Raw genomic sequence first — 18,748 nt, forward strand, 5'->3', positions numbered from 1 at the left:
GGGAGAGGGGTAAAGAGAGAGGGAAAGATTGAATCCCAAGCAGGCTCCATGCTGTCACCACAGGGCCCAACATGAGGCTTGATCTCAAAAACTGTGAGATCCTTACCTGAGTCAAAATCAAGAGTTGGATGCTTAACTGGCTGAGCCACCCAGGCATAAAAATATATACTTTTAAATAGCTATAGTTTTCTTTGGTTGAGAATGTGTTCGCATGTCTTATTTAATCATTTAACTTTCAACTTTTCTGTATCCTTAATCCTTATATTTCTAAGATATGTTTTTTATAAACAGCATAAGACAGAATTTGTTTTTATCAAGTTTGAAAGACTTTATCTTTTAACTGGAGCATTTAGTTCATTTACATGAAACGTAATTAAGCCACAGATGTTGCACCATTCCTAAAGGCGTAACTGGCATTGTATACATATTTGGGTTTATTTTGTACTTTCCATTTGTATTTATTTTGTAAACTTATCTTGCAAACTTATTTTGTACTTTCCATTTGTCATATTGGTTTCATTTTTTCCTCCTTTCTTATTTTGGATTTACTAAATGTTTTAGTCACACCAAGGTTGTCCCCTTTAAGTAGTTTAAGAGTTATGTAAGGTTGATGGGGGGTGGGAGGGAGGAGAGGGTGGGTGATGGGTATTGAGGAGGGCACCTTTTGGGATGAGCACTGGGTGTTGTATGGAAACCAATTTGACAATAAATTTCATATATTGAAAAAAAAGAGTTATGCATTCCATTCATTTATTTTAGTAGTTGCCTTAGAAATTGTAATATGTTTAACTTAACAAAATAAAAACTAGACTCAATAAGTCGTTTAACTTCCTTCTTCATAATAAAACTTAGTGCACTTTAATTCTTTTTACCTACTTTGAAACTTACAAATTATTTTTCATTATATTTCAACTATTTTTAACCCTTTAAGATACTATTATTATTGTTTTATTAATCAGTATTTCTTTTTTTTTAAATAAGTATTTTCTTAGATTCATTCACGTATTTACTACTTTCTATACTCTTTGTTCCTTGTTTCTCATACCTATTATCTGGGAAAAATTCCCTTCTGACTGTCATATATGATTCAGAATTTTCTCTGTTAAGAATGTGTTAGGGACAAACTCTCTATTTTTGTTTGTCTGAAAATATCTTTATTTCACCATCATTCCTAAAAGATACTTTCAGTGGCTATAAGATTCTACTTTGGTTGTCATTTTCTTCCAGCACATTGAACATCATCCCACTGTCTTTTGCCTTCCATTACTGCTGTTGAGAGACCAGATTCCATTTAAATGGTGCTTCTTTGAATGTAAGCCTTCTTTTTTCTCTGGCTTATGAATGATGTTCTCTTTTTCTTTTAATGTTTATTTATTTTTGAGACAGAGAGAGACAGAGCATGAACAGGGGAGGGTCAGAGAGAGAGGGAGACACAGAATCTGAAACAGGCTCCAGGCTCTGAGCTGTCAGCACAGAGCCCGACGCCGGGCTTGAACTCATGGGCCTCGAGATCATGACCTGAGCTGAAGTCGGACGCTTAACCGGCTGAGCCACCCAGGCGCCCCAGATGTTCTCTTTTTCTATGGTGTTCTGCAATTTCACTATGATGTATCTTAGTATAAGTTTCTTTTTATTTATCCTGTATGGGATTTACTGGGCTATCTGAAACTTTGAATTGGTCATTTCATCAGTTCTAGAAAATACTCAAGATTAGCTCTCTTAATGTGGCATCTGCCCCATGTCTCCCTTTCCTCTACTTCAGGTGCTCTACTCATGTTAGACCTTCTTATTCCAGTTTGCATGTCTTTTAATTGCTTTTTCATATTGTCCATCTTTTTTTCTCTTTGTGCTACTTCTAGTTTACTAATTCTCTCTTTAGCTACCTAACTTTCTGTTAAACTCATCCATTTTTTTAAATTATTTTTAGAGAGAGAGCACATGTGAGCAGGGGAGAAGGGCAGAGGGAGAGAGAGAGAATCACAAACAGTCTTCATAATCAGCATGGAGCCTCATGCAGGGCTCATTTCCATGACCTGATCATGACCTTAATCAATATTTTCTTAGATTCATTCACATATTTACTACTTTCTATACACTTTATTCCTTGTTTGTCATACCTATTATCTGGGAAAAATTCCCTTCTGACTATTGTATATGATTCAGAATTTTCTCTGTTGAGAATCTGCTAGAGACAAACTACATTTTTGTAGATCATGGGATCATGACCTGAGGAGAAATCAAGAGTTGGACACTCCATCAACTGAGCCACCCAGGCACCCTCATTCATTTTTTAAATTTCAGTTTTCACTGTATTATTTTTAGAAGTTGTTTTGGTTGTTTTTCAAATATACCTTGTCATTTTTATTCCTCATATCATTATTATTGTTATTGAACCATTTGAGAGTCAGTTGCAGAGATAACAACCCTACCCTAAATATTCCAGTGTGTATCTGCTAGAATCAAGGACATTCTCTTCTATAACTATAGTGAAATTGTCAAATTAAGAAAATTTAAAATTGATAAGATACTATTATCTAATATATAGTTCATATTCAAATTTTGACAATTATTCCAATATTATCTTTTATAGTACCTTTGTTTTTACTTCTTTTGTCACTTATTTTTTTAAGTTTTTTAAAATTTATTTTGAGGGGGGAGAGGCAGTGAGAGAGAGGAGAATCCCAAGCAGGCTCTGAGCTGTCAGTGCAGAGCCCAATGTGAGGCTCCTGAGCCAAAATCAAGAGTTGGATGGCCAACTGATTAAGCTGTTTTGTGGCCTTTTGTTGTTTATATAATATTGACAATTTTGAATAGTACAGGCCTATTGTTTTGTAGAATATCCTTCATGAATCAATTCCTGCATTCCCCACCCCCAATTTTTTATTGTGGTAAAATATACATAACACATATTTAGTATCTTAACCATTTTTGAGTGTGCAGTTTAGTGGCATTGAATACATTCATAATGTTGTGCAACTATCGCCACCATCCACATCCAGAACTCTTTCATCTTGTAAAACCAAAATTCTATATCCGTTAAACAAGAACTCTTTATTTTCCACTTCTGCTCGGCCCTTGGCACTATCATTTTATTTTCTGTCTATGATTTTGACTATTCTAAGTACTTTGTATAAATAGAATCATATAGTATTCGTCTTTTTGTGACTGGCTTATTTCACTTAGCATTATGTCCTCAAGGTTCATCTACATTGTATCATGTGTCAGAATTTCCTTCCTTTTAAGGCAAATAATATTCCATTGTATAGACCACATTTTGCTTATCTATTCATCAGTTGTTGGACATAGGTTGGAAGCACATTTTAGTTATTGTGTATAATGCTGCTATGAACATGAGTGTAGAAATAGTCCTTCAGGCCCCTGCTTTTTGGTACGTATCCAGAATGGAATTGCTGGATCATATGTTAATTCTATATTTAATTTTTTGAGGACCACCATATACCATCTTACATCCCAACCAACAGTACACAGGGGTTCCAATTTCTTCACATCCTCACCAACACGTTTTGTTTTGTTTTGCTTTTGTTTGTTTGTTTGTTTTGTGGTAGCCATCTTAACATGTGTGAGAATTCCTACATTTTTGGCATGAATACTACAGAGATGATGTTCTTTCCTTTTCATTCCATCAAATTAGGAGGCAAATGATATCAATTTGTCTCATTATTGGTGATGTTAATTTTGATGATTTAGTTAAGATTATTGATACATTTTGCCACTGTAAAGGCAGATTTTTCATCCTTTGTAATGTAGAAGTAATGTGTGGGGAAATACTTTGGGATTACATAAATTATGTTGTTCTTATACTTCTCCTCACTTGTTTCTTTTATTTCTTTTATTTTCTTTTCCTTTCTTTTATTTCTCTTAACACAGTGAACATAGTTATTTCACAAGTTGTGTATGTTAATACCAATTTCTGAAGACTCTGTGCTTATCTTTGCTATTTGTTGTTTCCATGATTTTCACTCATGGTAACTTGTTTCCTAAGTATGTAAGTAATCTTTTCTGGAAAAATCATTTGTGATTCTTTAAGACCTAGTACATTCCTCAAAAAATATTTGCATTTGCTCTTGCCAAGCACCCAAAGCATACCACTCTGGGGCCACTTTAAGCCAGATTCATACTTGAAGTTACTTTAGATTACCCAGGTGATTTGGATTGCACATTCATGTGAGGGATATATTTTTTCTTGTTGTCTTTTGCCCAGGTTTATTCAGCATCTAGATAACTTCCCCTGAGCATGGATATAGGGTCGGTTTAAATCTTGTATACCCTCACAATGAGGATGTAGCCATTTGGGGTCATAGCATGTTTTTATGGAGGAGAGTCTTCTATTAGACAAACCACCTTAAGTTTAATGAAACTACATTCTAGTAGGAGAGACAAAAACAATCAAATATAAAATGAAAAACTAAAAAAAGAGAATTATTGACTTTGATAAGTTTGCGATAAGAAGGAAAAAGATGGGCTTCCCTATCAGAATATAAAGGAAGGGAGACATGTAAATAGGGTACTCAGAGCCAGCATCTATGGAGAGATGATATTTGATGGATAAGAAGGACGCCATCAAGCAAAAACTATAGTGACTTTTTAGGGAAGGGACAAGAGATGAGATCAAATGGGCAGTAGCCAGATCCTATAGGTCCTCCTCCTAGGCTGCAGACAAGGATATGGATTGTATTGTAAGTATAATGGAAAGACACTGGAAAGTATTTAAGTAGGGGAGTAACATAATCTGATTTTTTTTTGCATGTAACTGTTTTTATGTTTTTAATATTACTTGATGAAACTACTTTTTATTGAAGTATAGTTGACATACAATGCCACATTAGTTTCAGGTGTACAGCAGTGATTCTACAATTCCACAGTTATGCTATACTCCCCACAAGTGTAGCAACCATCTGTCATTACATAACACTATTGCAATACTATTGACTCTCTTCCCTATGCTATACCTTTCATCCCCATGACATCCATTCCATAACTGGAAGCCTATATCTACCACCCCTCTCTGCCCATTTTGCCCATCTCTTTATCCCTCTCCCCTCTGGCAACCACCAGTTTGTTCTCTCATTTACAGGTCTGTTTCTGCTTTTTTTTGTTTCATTTCTAGATTCTGCATCATATGATGTAGAGAAATATGGTATTTGTCTTTCTCTGTTTGACTTATTTCACTTAGCCTAATACTCTTTAAGTCTATCCATGTTGTCATATATGGCAAGGTCTGTTATTTTTTATGTTGAGTAATATGCCATCCACTGTGTGTGTGTGTGTGTGTGTGCACATAAAATCACATTTTCTTTAGACATTCATCTATTGACAAACACTTAGGTTGTTTTTGTATTTTGGCTATTGTAAATAATGCTGCAATAAACATAGGGGTGTATATCTGATTTTTTTGTTGGTGTTTTCATTTTCCTTTGGTGAATATCCTGAAGCGGAATTACTGGGTCATACGGTCTTTCTTTCTTTCTTTCTTTCTTTCTTTCTTTCTTTCTTTCATGTTTTATTTATTTTTGAGAGACAGAGACAGAGCATCAGTGGGGAAGGGGCAGAGAGAGAGGGAGACACAGAATCCCAAGCAGGCTCCAGGTTCTGAGCTGTCAGCACAGAGCCCAACTCAGGGCTCAAACCCATGAACCATGAGATCATGACCTGAGCCGAAGTTGGACACTTAACCGACTGAGCTACCCAGGTACCCCTGGTATTTCTACTTTTAATTGTATAAGGAAACTCCTTACTCTCTTCTATAATGGCTGCACCAATTTACATACCCACCAACAGTGCATGAGGGTTCCTTTTTCTCCACATCCTTGCCAACACTAGTTATTTCTTGTCTTTTTGATATTAGCCATTTGGATAGGTGCAAGGTGATAACTCATTGTGGTTTTGATTTGCATTTCCCTAATGATTAGTGATGTTGAGCATCTTTTCATGTGTCTTTTGGCGATATGTATATCTTCTTTGGAAAAATGTCTATTCAGGTCCTCTGCCTATTTTTAAATAAGATTATTTGGGGTTTTTTGGTGTTGAGTTGTATCAATTCTTTATATGTTTTGGATATTAACCTCTTATTGGATATATTATTTGCAAATATCTTCTCCCAGTCAGTAGGTTTCATTTTCATATTCATTTTGTTGATGGTTTCCTTTGCTGTGGAAACCCTTTTCATTTTGATGTAGTTCCAATAGTTTATTTTTGCTTTTGTTTCCTTTGCCTAAGGAGACATATTCATAAATATGTTGCGAAGGCTAATGTCAAAGAGATTTCTGCCTGTGCTCTCTTCTAATATTTTCATTGTTTCAGGTCTCACATTTAGATCTTTGATACATTTTGAATTTATTTTTGTGTATGGTGTAAGTAAGTGGTCCAGTTTCTGGGGCACGTAGGTGGCTCAGTTGGTTAAGCGTCCGACTTAGGCTCAGGTCATGATCTCATGGTCCTTGGGTTTCAGTCCCGCATCAGGCTCTGTGCTGACAGCTCAGGGCCTGGAGCTTGCTTCGGATTCTGTGTCTCCATCTCTCTGCCCCTCACCTGCTCGTGCTCTCTCTCTCTCTCTCTCTCTCCCTCTTAAAAATAAATGTTAAAAAAAAATTTTTTTAAAGAAAGAGGTCCAGTTTCATACTTTTACATGTAGCTATCCAGTTTTCCCAGACCATTTATTTTAGAGACTGTCTTTTCCCCAGTGCATATTCTTGCCTCCTTTGTTGAAGATTAATTGACCATATAAGCATGGGTTTATTTCTGGGCTCCCTATTCTGTTCCATTGATCTACATGTCTATTTTTGTGCTACTACCATATTGTTCTAATTATTACAGCTTTGTAGTGTATCTTGAAGCCTGGGATTGTTATACCTCCAACTTTGTTCTATTTTCTAAAGATTGCTTTGGCTCTGGAGTCTTTTGTGGTTCCATACAAATTTTAGTATTACTTGTTCTAGTTCTGTGAAAGTGCTGTTGGTATTTTGACAGGCATTGCTTTGAATCTATAGATTACTTTGGGTAATATGGACATTTTAACAATATTTATCCTTCCAAATATTAGCACAGAATATTGTCCCATTTGTTTTTGCTGTTTTTGATTTCTTTCATCAATTTATAGTTTTCATCATTATAGTTTTCAGAGTACAGGTTTTTTTTACCTCCTTGGTTAAGTTTATTCCTAGACATTTTATTATTTTTGGTGCAATTGTAAATGGAACTTTTTTTCTTTATTTCCATTTCTGCTACTTTGTTATTAGATCTGGTTAGTGTTTTAAAGTTTATTTGAATGATTAAAAATATTTTAAAAATTTTAATCACAATACATGTATAATAATGTTAAAAGCTTTATTACCTCTACCAGTACTCTGTTCTATTCCATTCCCTAAGGGTAGCCATTCAATTTTAAGCTTTTTAAAAAAGGTATTTATTTACCTATTTCTAAATAATATGCAGGTATTGCCACCTCTTGATTCAATTATTTACTTACTTTCTGCTATAGCACATGAACATTTTTAGTATTCTCACACTTCCCTCTTCTAGGGGTTCCTTTTCTGGATAATGGAAGTGTCCTGGAGAAGAAATCTATCTATAGATTATGACCTATGGTGAGGGGAGAGAAGAATCTAAAATTATAAAGATTTCCCTCAATGAAACCCACCAGTAAATATAACCCATCCCATCAGGATTTTCATACCTCATAGTTAAATGTGAATGAAGAGACAAATATTATTTAAAAAAAAATTTTAATGTTTATTTATTTCTGAAGCAGAGAGAGACAGAGCATGAGTGGAGGAGGGGCAGAGAGAGAGGGAGACACAGAATCAGAAGCAGGCTCCAGGCTCTGAGCTGTCAGCACAGAGCGCGAAGTGGGACTCAAACTCACAAACCGTAAGATCATGACCTAAGCCGAAATCGTTCGCTCAACCGACTGAGCCACCCATGCGCCCCAAGTATTTTTAAATATATGAGCAAATATTCCAAAATGAGCTAAAGAGACTGAAACAAATAATAGAAAATGGGAAGAATAAATTGTAATTAATATCCCAGGGAGATTACAAGAGATATTTAAAAGATATGCATACAGAGATAAAATTACATACACACACAATCAAACAAAACAAGAAAAAAGTTTTTGATATTAACTATGTAATAGCAAAAATTTTACATTCAGTAAAAGGTTTGAAAGATAAAGTTGAAGAAGTGTCCCAGAGTATAGAATGAATACTTAAAGCAACACAACAGCTAAGAAATAAGGGATAATACAATTAGAGGATTGAAACAGGACATCTGACATTCAACTAATAAGAAGCTAGTTACAAAGAGTCAAGAAAGAAAAGAATGGAGAAAAGAATATTTAGGAAATAATGTAAGAAAATACCACAAAACTACAGAACATACACTTTTCTAATGAAAAGGCTACAGTAACTGACCAGAGACCCACTCTGAGGAATATCATTATGAAATGTTAGAACAGTGAAATGAACAGAAGACTTTAAAGCTTCTAAAACAAGCAAACAATGTACTCAGGACACAGAGTATACTGGATTTCTCAACAGCAATGCTGGAAACTAGAGAACAATGAAGCAATAACCAAAATTTTAAGTCAAATCATTTGTAGCCTAGAATTTTATACTCAGCCAAATAATAAATGTAAGTGATAGTAAAATCATAACTTTTCAGATATGCAAGGTCTCATAATATCTAGATCTCACTTATTCTCCCTCCAGAAGTTGTTAGAAGAGATTATCCATTGAGACAAGGAGGTAAACCAAGAAAGATATGAGGTCTAGAATACAGGAGACCCAACAGGGAGATACATAAAGAGAATAACCATGACAACAGTTAGGTAGAAGCCTAGAGAGAAAATCTGTAGAGATCGGAGCAGCAGGACAGAGGGCTCCAGGAGTGCTGGGTCCAGGAAAAAAATGAAACTGATAAACTCTCTGTGTAGTCTGAGGGTATGGAAAACTGTATTGCAAGGCATTTTATATTACTGTCACAGATGTAAGAACACCTAGCCATGGGCTCTAGGAAAATTAAACAAATGGAAAAACAAGGCAATTATTAACTCCACATAAAATAAAAAGTTGTATAAGAAAGGAAATGTAATCATGGTACAATACTAGCGTCACTGAAAAACAATTTTTAAATAGTCACAATAAACTATGTATTTAACCAAAACTGTTGATGATCCACATGGGAGGATAAATAAATCTCTTGCCTGAAGTTGCAAGCATTCTGGAGCTAGGGGAAAAAAGCGTTCAATGTCTCACCCCTCAATATACAGACTTTCTGATGCCCCTCCCCCCCTTTTCAGTCTGGCAGTCTACCCTGTTGTTCTGATTATACTGTCTAGTTTCTCTCCAGAGAATATACCTGCATCTCTGAAGGATAGGGTAAAGGTAGTTAGTTGCCTAACTAATGGGGTAGGAGAGGATATGAGAGAAAACTGCCAGTTTCTATTCCAGCTTTCAAATAAATACCCTATTCTCAGTGCTTCCCATCTCCCTCAATTTACAACCATCTGTGCTTCCTGGTCCCTCCAATTTAGTCCTTTGCATCTCTGCAGTTCTCTGCAGTAAGAATGAGCTTGCTTCTCCATGACATTGCCCTAGATAACCACTTAGGTTTGTCCTCTCCCTTCCACTAAGACATATACTATTCGTCCACTGCTTTCCAACTTCTGAGATAGGTTTTCCAATATTTCCAAGTTTCATTGAAGATGGTATTTTTATTTCTCTTTCTTGGGCTTATACTTTTGAACTGATTTTCAAGGGAAGAAAGGAGGGGAATGTTTTAATGTCACCATCTTAAAACTGAAAGTCCATATTGCTAATATTTAAGATTTAGGAGATAGCACATGAAAATCTGTGTTGACATGAATTGGAAGAAGTGGAAAGACTAGTGTAGTATTTCCATATGACAACAACTGGCAGTACTGGGTAGTGGCTGCTCCTTTCTAAAAGTGCCCTGCAGCACCAGGTTCCACCTCCCCCTGATGACTAACACCTGGTCTCCTTTAATGCTTTAAATGCCTAGTCCTAGTGGCTTTTGAGTTTGTGAGTCCAGTTCTAATGTAAGACCACAGGAGTGGGTGGCTCATGTGGAACAGGGAAAATGTCATTGAAAGAGATGAGGCCAGGGCACTGAGAGGCCAAAGAGTTTGATGGTCCATTCACATGGATGTTGAAGTCATTAAAACGATGATAAAGAAGAGGGGGAAGAAGGTGGTATAATTTACAAGCATAAACTTCAGAGGGGCCAGCTTTTAGATTTTTCTTGTTAGTTTTGTTTTTTTGGTATGAGAAGGAGCAAGAAGAGGTTTTAAAGAGGTAGTACTAGCAAGGAGGAAACTTACCCCACGTTTTGACCTTCCTTGAGGCATGTGGGGTTCAAGAGAAAACACCTGCAGAGGGTTGCAGGAAGGAGCACTGATTCAGGAGATAGCTGGATGTCAAGCAAGGGTAGGAGCTAAAGAGAGTGTTCCAACAAGGTGCTAAGGACATAGGAGGGCTTCCTCACAGGGCATTCCAGAAGCAAATAGCTTTACAAGGGATGGAAATTGGGTCTCCTTAACCTGAGATTAACAGAGCAATAAATCTAGATGCTATTGGCGGGGGGGGGGGGGTGGGGGCTTTGACTTTTTGTGGTTGTTGATGGCATTAGTCACAGACATTTCTTAGAGCAGTGCTATACAAGGCATTGCTGCAAAGTATTATGTGGAACATAAATTGGGTGGGGTTGTGATTAACACTTTAAAAAATGAAATTGAGGAGAATAGAAAGGTTTAATCCAGGTAGTAAGGTAAATATTGTTTCCAGAAACTTTTGCTTCAGGTGTGTGTGTGTGTGTGTGTGTGTGCGCGCGCGTGTGTGTGTGTGTGTGTAAGCACCTGCTTACACACACAAGTACTAGGACACCTATACATGTCTGTGTATGCTGGTAATTATTTAAAATGTGGTTCCTACTGGAGGTAGCAGTCAAAAATTTTTGAAAGACTCTTAAAGGAAGGTGGACCACAGGTTCAAGTACTGTAATCCTTGGTAATTTGCTTGTTGGGAGGTCTTCTTTGGACCTTGCATAGGTTCATAGGATCAGTCCCCTCATTTTCCTTTGAAGCACTGGCTATCCTCCGAGAACTAACAACAAATTTTTATTTCCTTGGATTTGTAAAACAATGTCAGATTTCCAGCTATACAAAACTACACAAGTACCTTGTCTTGTTCTTTAAGAAACTAATAGGCTTATGAAAAGTCATGCAGTCTTTCACTTTGCATTCATGTTCTCACTCAACTTCAACAAATATTTGAGTGCCTACTATATCCCAGGCACTGTTCTGGGTACTATAGATACCACAGTGAACAACACTGACATAACCTCTCTCCTCTGGTGGGAAGTGTTTTTTATTCAATCTTGTTCTTTGTTACAGTTCTTTTCAGATTTTCTGTGTTCTTGACTTAGTTTCGGTAGTCTGGTCTTTCTAGGAATGTTTCCATTTCATCTAGGTTATTTAACTTATTGGCATTCAATGACTCAGAGTATTCCCTTATAAAACTTTTTATTTCTGCAAGATTGGTAATAATATCTTCTTGTTCATCCCCAATTTTCATAATTTGAGTCGTCTCTATTTTCCTTGGTCAGTTTAGTAAAAGGTTTGTCTAAACATTTATTGATCCCTTCTAAGAGCCAAGTTTTGGTTTTATTGGTTTTCTGTATCATTTTTCTAGTCTTTATTTATTTACACTGTACTCTTTATCATTCCCTTCCTTTTGCTCGCTTTGGGTTTAGTCTACTCTTCTTTTCTAATTTGTTAAAGTGGAAGAGTGAGCTGTAAATCTGAGCTATTTCATCTTTTTCAATATTGTGTTCAAAACTAAAAATTTCTGAGCACTGCCTTGGCTGCATCTAAGTTTTATGCTATGCTTTTTTTATTCATGAAGAGTTTTTTTTTTCTAATTTCTCTCCTGGTTTCCTTGTTTCATTGGTTATTTAGGGGTGTTTCATTTAATTTCCACGTATTTGTGAATCCCCAAATTTTCTTCTGTTACTGGCTTCTAATTTAATTCCATTGTAGCTGGAGAACATACTTCATATAATTTCAACACTTTAAAATTTATTAAGGGCTTTTTTTGTGGCTGAATGTATAATATATCCCATAGAATGTTCCATGTGCACTCAAGAAGAATGTGTATTTTTGCTACTGTTGGGTGTGGTACAGATGTACTGGGTCTACATGGTTTATAGTGTTGTTCAAGTCTTCTATTTCCTTACTGACCATCACAGAAAGTGGGGGTATTGAAATCTTCAATTATTATTGTTGAATTCCCTATTTTTCCCCCTTCAATAATGTTAACTTTTGCTATTTTGGTGCTCAGTTGTTACATAAATATATGTGTCTACTTGTTATGTTTTCTTGATGGACGGACCCTTTTGTCAGCATACAGGTTCTTCTTTGTGTCTAGTAACAATTTATTCTGAAAGTCTATTTTGTTTGATATTATCATAGCCACTCCATCTCTCTTTTTTAAAATTTTTTGCATGGTACATGTCTTCTTTCCACCCTTTTACTTTCAACACATTTGTGTCCTTAAAGTTGTCTTTCATAGACAGCATACAGCTAGATTATGCTTTCATATCCATTCTGCCAATTTCTTGTCTTTTGATTGAAATGTTTAGTGATTCACATTTAAAGTCATTACTGATTAAGGTAGGATTTATGGCTGCCATTTTGCTATATGTTCTTTTACATGTCTTAGGTCCTTTTTGTTCTTCTATTTCTCTACTACTGCCTTCTTTTGTGCTATATATTTTCAAATGTACCATTTTAACTTTCTTCTTGTCCCTTTTTCTATATTCTAAAAAGTTATTTTCTTAATGGTTGTCCTACAGATACAATTAACTTTTTAATTTAAAATAATCTAATAATCTAAGCAGAATTAGTACCAACTTGATTTCAATAGTACACGAAAACTGCTCCGATATAGCTCCATTCTCAACCTTTTTTGTGGTAGCCATTACATTACATACAAATTACATTTTTATTTTTTTAATGTTTATTTTTGAGAGGGGGAGGGGCAGAGAGAGAGGGAGACACAGAATCCAAAGCAGGCTCCAGGCTTGAGCTGTCAGCATAGAGCCCAACGCAGGACTTGCACCTAAGCCAAAGTTGGGTGCTTAACTGACTGAGCCACCCAGGTGCCCCACAAATTACATATTTATACATTACAAATATATATTCAGTTGTCTTTTAAATCATATAGAAAAAAGTTCCAAATAAAAATATTTTAATTAAAATATTTTAAAAATAAAAAATATTAAAATATTTTATACTTTCTTTTATATTCAACTATGCAGTTGGTGCTCTTTATTTCTTTGTGCAGATTCAAGTTACTGTCTACTATCCTTTCATTTCAGCCTGAAGGACTCTTTTGGTATTTCTTGTAAAGCATGTATGCTGGTGATGATTTGTCAGTTTTTGTCCGGCAATGCCTTTATTTCCTTCATTTTTGAAGGCTATGTTGCTAGATGTAGAATTCTTCACTGATAGTCTTTTTCTTTCTGTCCTTGAAATGTCTTCCCTTCTGACCTCCATGATTTCTGATGAGAAGTCAGATATTACTCTTACAGAGAATCCCTTGTATGTGATGAGTTGCTTTTTCTTGCAGATTTCAAGATTCTCTCATTGTCTTTGGCTTTCAATAATTTGACTATTATGGGTCTAGGTGTGGACTGCCTTGAGTGTATCCTACTTGGAATTACTTGAGTTCCTTGTATGTGCAGATTAATATAATTTCATAAAATCTGAGGATTTTTCAGTCATTTATTCAAATACTTTTTGTATCCCTTCTCTCTCCTTTATTTCTGGGAATTTATGCACATGTTGGTATGCTTAATGGTTCTTCATAGTTCTCAGAGGCTCTGTTCATTTTTTCTTCATTGTTTTTTCTTACTGTTCCTCATACCAGATAACCTCAATTGATTTATTTTCAAATTCATTGACTCTGCCATTTCAAATATGTTGTTGAGCCCTTCTAATGAATACTTTATTTCATTATAGTTTTCAACTCCAAAATTTTTAATTTTTAAAAATTTCGATCTCCTTTTATATTATCTATTTGGTGAGACATTGTTCTCAGACTTCCCTATGAATCTTAAGAAATGATTTCCTTTAGTGAACCTATTTATAATAGATGATTTAAAGTCTTTGTCCAATAAGTCTAATGCCTGATTTTCCTGAAGGACAGTTTCTATTGTTCCCCCCCCCCCCAATACTGGCCATATTTTTCTGTTGCTTTCGAAGTCCTATAATTTTCTGTTGAAATTTGGACATTTTGAATAATAGAATGCGGCAACTCCAGAAATTATATCTTTCCTGCTCCACTCCAAGGTTTGGTGGTGGTGGTGATTGTTGTTGTTTTGTTTGTTCAGTAACTCTGCTGGGCTAATTCTGTAAAGTCTGTATTTTTCTTCATGTTTGGCAGCCAAAATTTCTTCTCGGGCGTTTAGTGTCAACCAAGTATTAGAGATTTCCTTAAATGTTTTTGAACCAGTAAGTGTCCCAGCCTTTGCTGAGAAGGGGTGTGTGTGTGTGTGTGTGTGTGTGTGTGTGTGTGTGTGTGTGTGTCAGAACACACCTTCAACATTTTGATAAATAGTTTACATCTCTTCCCTGGCCTTCACATTCTGCTTGCCACTGAACCTCAAGGTCAGCCAGATGTCAGAGATTAGGGCCTTATCAGGTGTTTCCTGAACATGTGCACAGACCTTCATTCCCCATTTGTTCTTTAATTTTGGGTGTGTGGGGGGGGGTTAGTCTCTTGTTAGCCCCAACTAGTTTCACTACCTCAGGCAGCTGTAATGTTAAACAATTGTTACTGATTGTTTCTGAACAAATGCCCTAGGAATAGAGCTGTTTGCACAAAGTGAGTTCTGAGCCAGGTCAAATAAAGACAAGCTTTATGAATGGAGCTTTTCAAGGTGCTGCCAACAAGTCAAATAATGACAGTTCTCTGAGGATGGGGTTTTGGAGGAGCTCTAAACCCATTATGTCACCTCCAGTGGCTGCTAGTATACCTGTTTTAAAAACCAATGTAGTTATAAGATTGTTGTTGGTATACAAGGCTACCATTCAGCTGGAGAGGAGATGGGAATTGGGCAAGTCAAATGCTAGAAAGCTCACTGTTCTTACCAAAACTCAATAGTTTTTCATGTCTATGTCCTTTTTAGATAGTTGCAAGCCTTTGGTTAATTTCTCAAGTTCTGAGAAGGTTGATTTTGACAATTATAGCCAGTGTTCCCTTTTTATGGAGAAGCAGATTTTCTGCCATTCTGGAAGTGCTTCTACCAGATTTATTTTTGTCTTTCATATCCTGAATTGATCCCCTCAGCCTCTAGTTGTCTAAATCCTTGAGTACAGCGCGGTATTTTCATCAAATGTCTTACAAGCAATATGAGAAGGTGGTACAAAAAGCCATAGAAAATGATGAATACATAAGTACAGACCCTGACGCTTTTTCAAAGTTTGGCTCCCAGGTCCTCTTCCGTGTGTGGAGATACATTTGAAATGTCAAAGATCTGCCAATTCTTCATTTTATGTGAGAGACGAAACTTCTGGATAAATAAAAGTGAAGTAGGTTCAGACTAGGTTTCCTACCAAAGTGACTATGAAATCATGTTGGGAGCCCCCAGAAGGAGACTGTTTTGGTCTAATATTCTTACATGCTAATTAACTTGAAAATGTAGTGTTTAAGTAGAGGTACAAGAGGGATGTACTGTGGAGGGAGGGCATTAACATTTGATAATTCTTCCTGGTACACAGGTACTTGTTATCTGTACTCTTTATACATACATGTTATACACACACACACGTGCACACACACATATACACAGAGGCAGTCCTTGCTTTACAGGTTCAGATATGCTGGATGTTAGCTACTCTGGCTTAAATAACACCAGTTGTTCCACAATATGGTTCAAATTTCAGTTATCATAGCATATTAAGTGTGAGAAAATGCATAAACCTTGCATGGTAGCTCCTTAGTCCACAAATCACTATGTAAATAACATGTGCACCATGATCAATGAGCAATCAGAGCAGTTCTTTCAAAGTTTGTCAGTTATTGGTTATTGCACACCTGTTATACAGTTTAGGTAATGACAGCAAAGTGTGCAGTTGTGTTGCCTCCTTTTTTCCCAGTGATAAACCCATGCAGCATTGTATAAAAATGGGTAACTGAGAGAATTGATCAACAAAAGTGATAGTGCAGCAAAGAAACAAAAAAATGATAAAGATGAAAGTGAAGTGAAATTTGAATGGAATATAAATGGTATTATAGAAAAAAAATAGGCTACTGTCAAAATACTGACATGGTTGTCTTTCCAGAGACTAGATTTGCAGCCAGAAGAACTTACTGAATATGAACCAGGAGGAGGAAAGTGGTTGTGATAAAAAGAATAAGGATGTCCCAGAATGACACGTTAAAGGAACTCCTATATTTCACAACATTGAAAGCATAGAGGATGAAATGTTGAAAGTGATCCAAACATAATGCATTACCAAGGCTCAGACAAGATGCTTTCTGGGTATTTAACAATTCTATCAGGAGAAGACCGGCATTATTCAAATTACTCTTGATAAGTTTCCCTCACAAAGAAATAAGTTTAATTATCAACGTTTTTAATGTTTCAAACTACAGGGTATTAAATGATTAGTTTTTCTTTCCCCCCGCCCCCTTTCATTTCTTTATACGTTTACAACCATCAGTGAAGGGAGTTTGGAACGTTTTGACAAAATTTTTAAAGATCACGAAACGATCTTAATTTTTCCCATTGATTATTAAGATAGTTTTGCATGGTTCACATTCTCACAGTTTCAAACAACCGTGCAAGCTAGGACTGCATATATATGCTACGTACATTATGTATATAATAATATATTTATAGTATGTATATGTACTCACGTACATGCACGTATATATCACATTATAGTACGTATATGTACACACGTGCATGCATGTATATATCACATTATAGTATGTATATGCACACACATACATGCATTTTGTAGAGATGCATTTTATGTAAACAAAATCTTCAAACACTTAAGGCTAGAACCCGTAAATGATCTTGTCCCCGCTCCGTTACAACCATTAACTGGTAACTATAAATTTAAAATAATTTTTTTTTTCTGTCCTGAAAGCTTGTCATGGGATTTTCTTAGACTCTACACGGTTGAAAACGAGTTCCCGTCGGCCGCTGGGGAAACTGAGGCACTCGCGGCGCAGGGCCAGGAGGCGCCAGTGGGCGGGGGCGACAACCGGGCCGCTCCTGAGCTCTGGGACAGGGAGTCCCACAAGGCCCGCCGCCCGCCCAGGACTCACGCGGGGACTGCGCTGGCCGGGCGGAGGGGCGGAGGGGGCGGAGGGGGCGGTGCGGGAGGCGGCGGGCCACGCACGGCGGCGGCGGCGGCCGCGGCGGCGGGAGCGGCGGGCCACGCACGGCGACGGCGGCGGCGGGAGCGGGAGCCCCGGCCACGCGCGGCCGTAGCGGCAGAGGAGGCAGCGGCGGCGGCGGCGGGAGCGGCGGCGGCGGGAGCGGGAGCGGGAGCCGGGCGCGCACGGCCGCGGCGGCGGGAGCGGCGGGAGCTGTGGCGGCGGCGGATGGCCCAGAGCTGATCTATGCGGCGCTTGGAGGGGCTGTGTCTGCGGCGCCGGCGGCGGCGGCGGGGCCCTGCCCGCGAGCGGAGCGGGGACAAGATGAAGTACCAGAAATACCTGACGGTGCTGCAGATGGCCATCGGCGTCACCCCCTCCAACCGCGGCAGCCTCCTGCCGCTCAAGAGAAAGCTGTGGTGAGGGCGCGGCGGGCGCGGCGGACGCGGGTCGGGGCCGGGGCGGGCGGGCAGCGAGGCCGCCGGCGGCCGGGCCCGACGGGCGCCGAGAGCGGGGAGCGCAGCAGCCATTTCGGAGCCCGTGGGGCCCGAGCGCCGCCTCGTCCCAGGTCCACGCGAGCTCGTGCCGCCGCGACCCTCGGCTGTGCTCCGTGACACGTAGAGCGGCGCGCTGCGGGGAGGGAGGGGCGGGGACCCGGAGGCTCACGGGCACCCGGGCACCGGTCTCCCGCCCAGGACTGTCCTTTCAGCCCCATCCCCGCCACTTCTGGCTCAGAATTTCCAGCCACGCTCCCTTGGAGGTAGCCGGCAATGTATTAGCTCTGTTTGTGTTTTCTGTTATTTCTCAAAATCCATCTGCTGTGGGTACAGAGTGAAGGGCGAGCCGCTCCCACCGTAAGGGGAGTAAGTTGCGAGATTATAATTGCATTATCGGGGACTACGTTTTATCTGCACGCGTTCCAGTTCCTCTGACCTGGAAACTGTTATTGGGGTAACGGGAAAAGATCGCCCTTAAAAGAAAAACGTTTGGAGGTTTTCCAGATCTGGTTTACACAGTTGATTATCTATCGGATTGTATTGCATTCTATTAGCGTTAAAATGTGGTATATGGAATCCCCGTGTGCTGCCCTGGCATTCCATTGCCTAGAGACTGAAGTGTAAGGTTCTGTCACGAAAGAAATAGTCCAGAAAAGGGATGGGGGACTATAGAAAAATTATACCAGAAATTTTGGTGTTCAAGTGGCTATTTTAATTTTAAAATTTGTGGTCCATAGAAATTTACTCACTTCAATTTGAATTTAATTTCAAGGTTATAGAGAAAAGGAAGTGAGGCTACTTTTAGGCATTTGAGAAAAGTAG

The 18,748-nt window shown here is 38.2% G+C and overlaps 1 protein-coding gene across 14 annotated transcripts in view; it reads left to right on the forward strand.

Annotated features, from left to right (window-relative positions):
• TJP1 (tight junction protein 1) overlaps window positions 1-18,748 on the forward strand; it is a 370,447-nt gene that overhangs the window by 105,742 nt on the left and 245,957 nt on the right. For 3 of the 14 annotated variants that reach the window (XM_045058908.1, XM_023254994.1, XM_023254995.2), the window contains exon 1: window positions 17,661-17,848. The exons of the other annotated variants lie outside the window; for them this stretch is intronic. In XM_045058908.1, the coding sequence (XP_044914843.1) occupies window positions 17,676-17,848 (173 nt within the window). In that variant the 5' untranslated portion in view covers window positions 17,661-17,675. Of the gene's footprint in view, window positions 1-17,660; window positions 17,849-18,748 lie in introns of those variants that run through there. 14 annotated transcript variants of the gene reach the window in all.

Source organism: Felis catus, chromosome B3 (assembly GCF_018350175.1).
Source record: "Felis catus isolate Fca126 chromosome B3, F.catus_Fca126_mat1.0, whole genome shotgun sequence".
NCBI lineage: Eukaryota > Metazoa > Chordata > Mammalia > Carnivora > Felidae > Felis > Felis catus.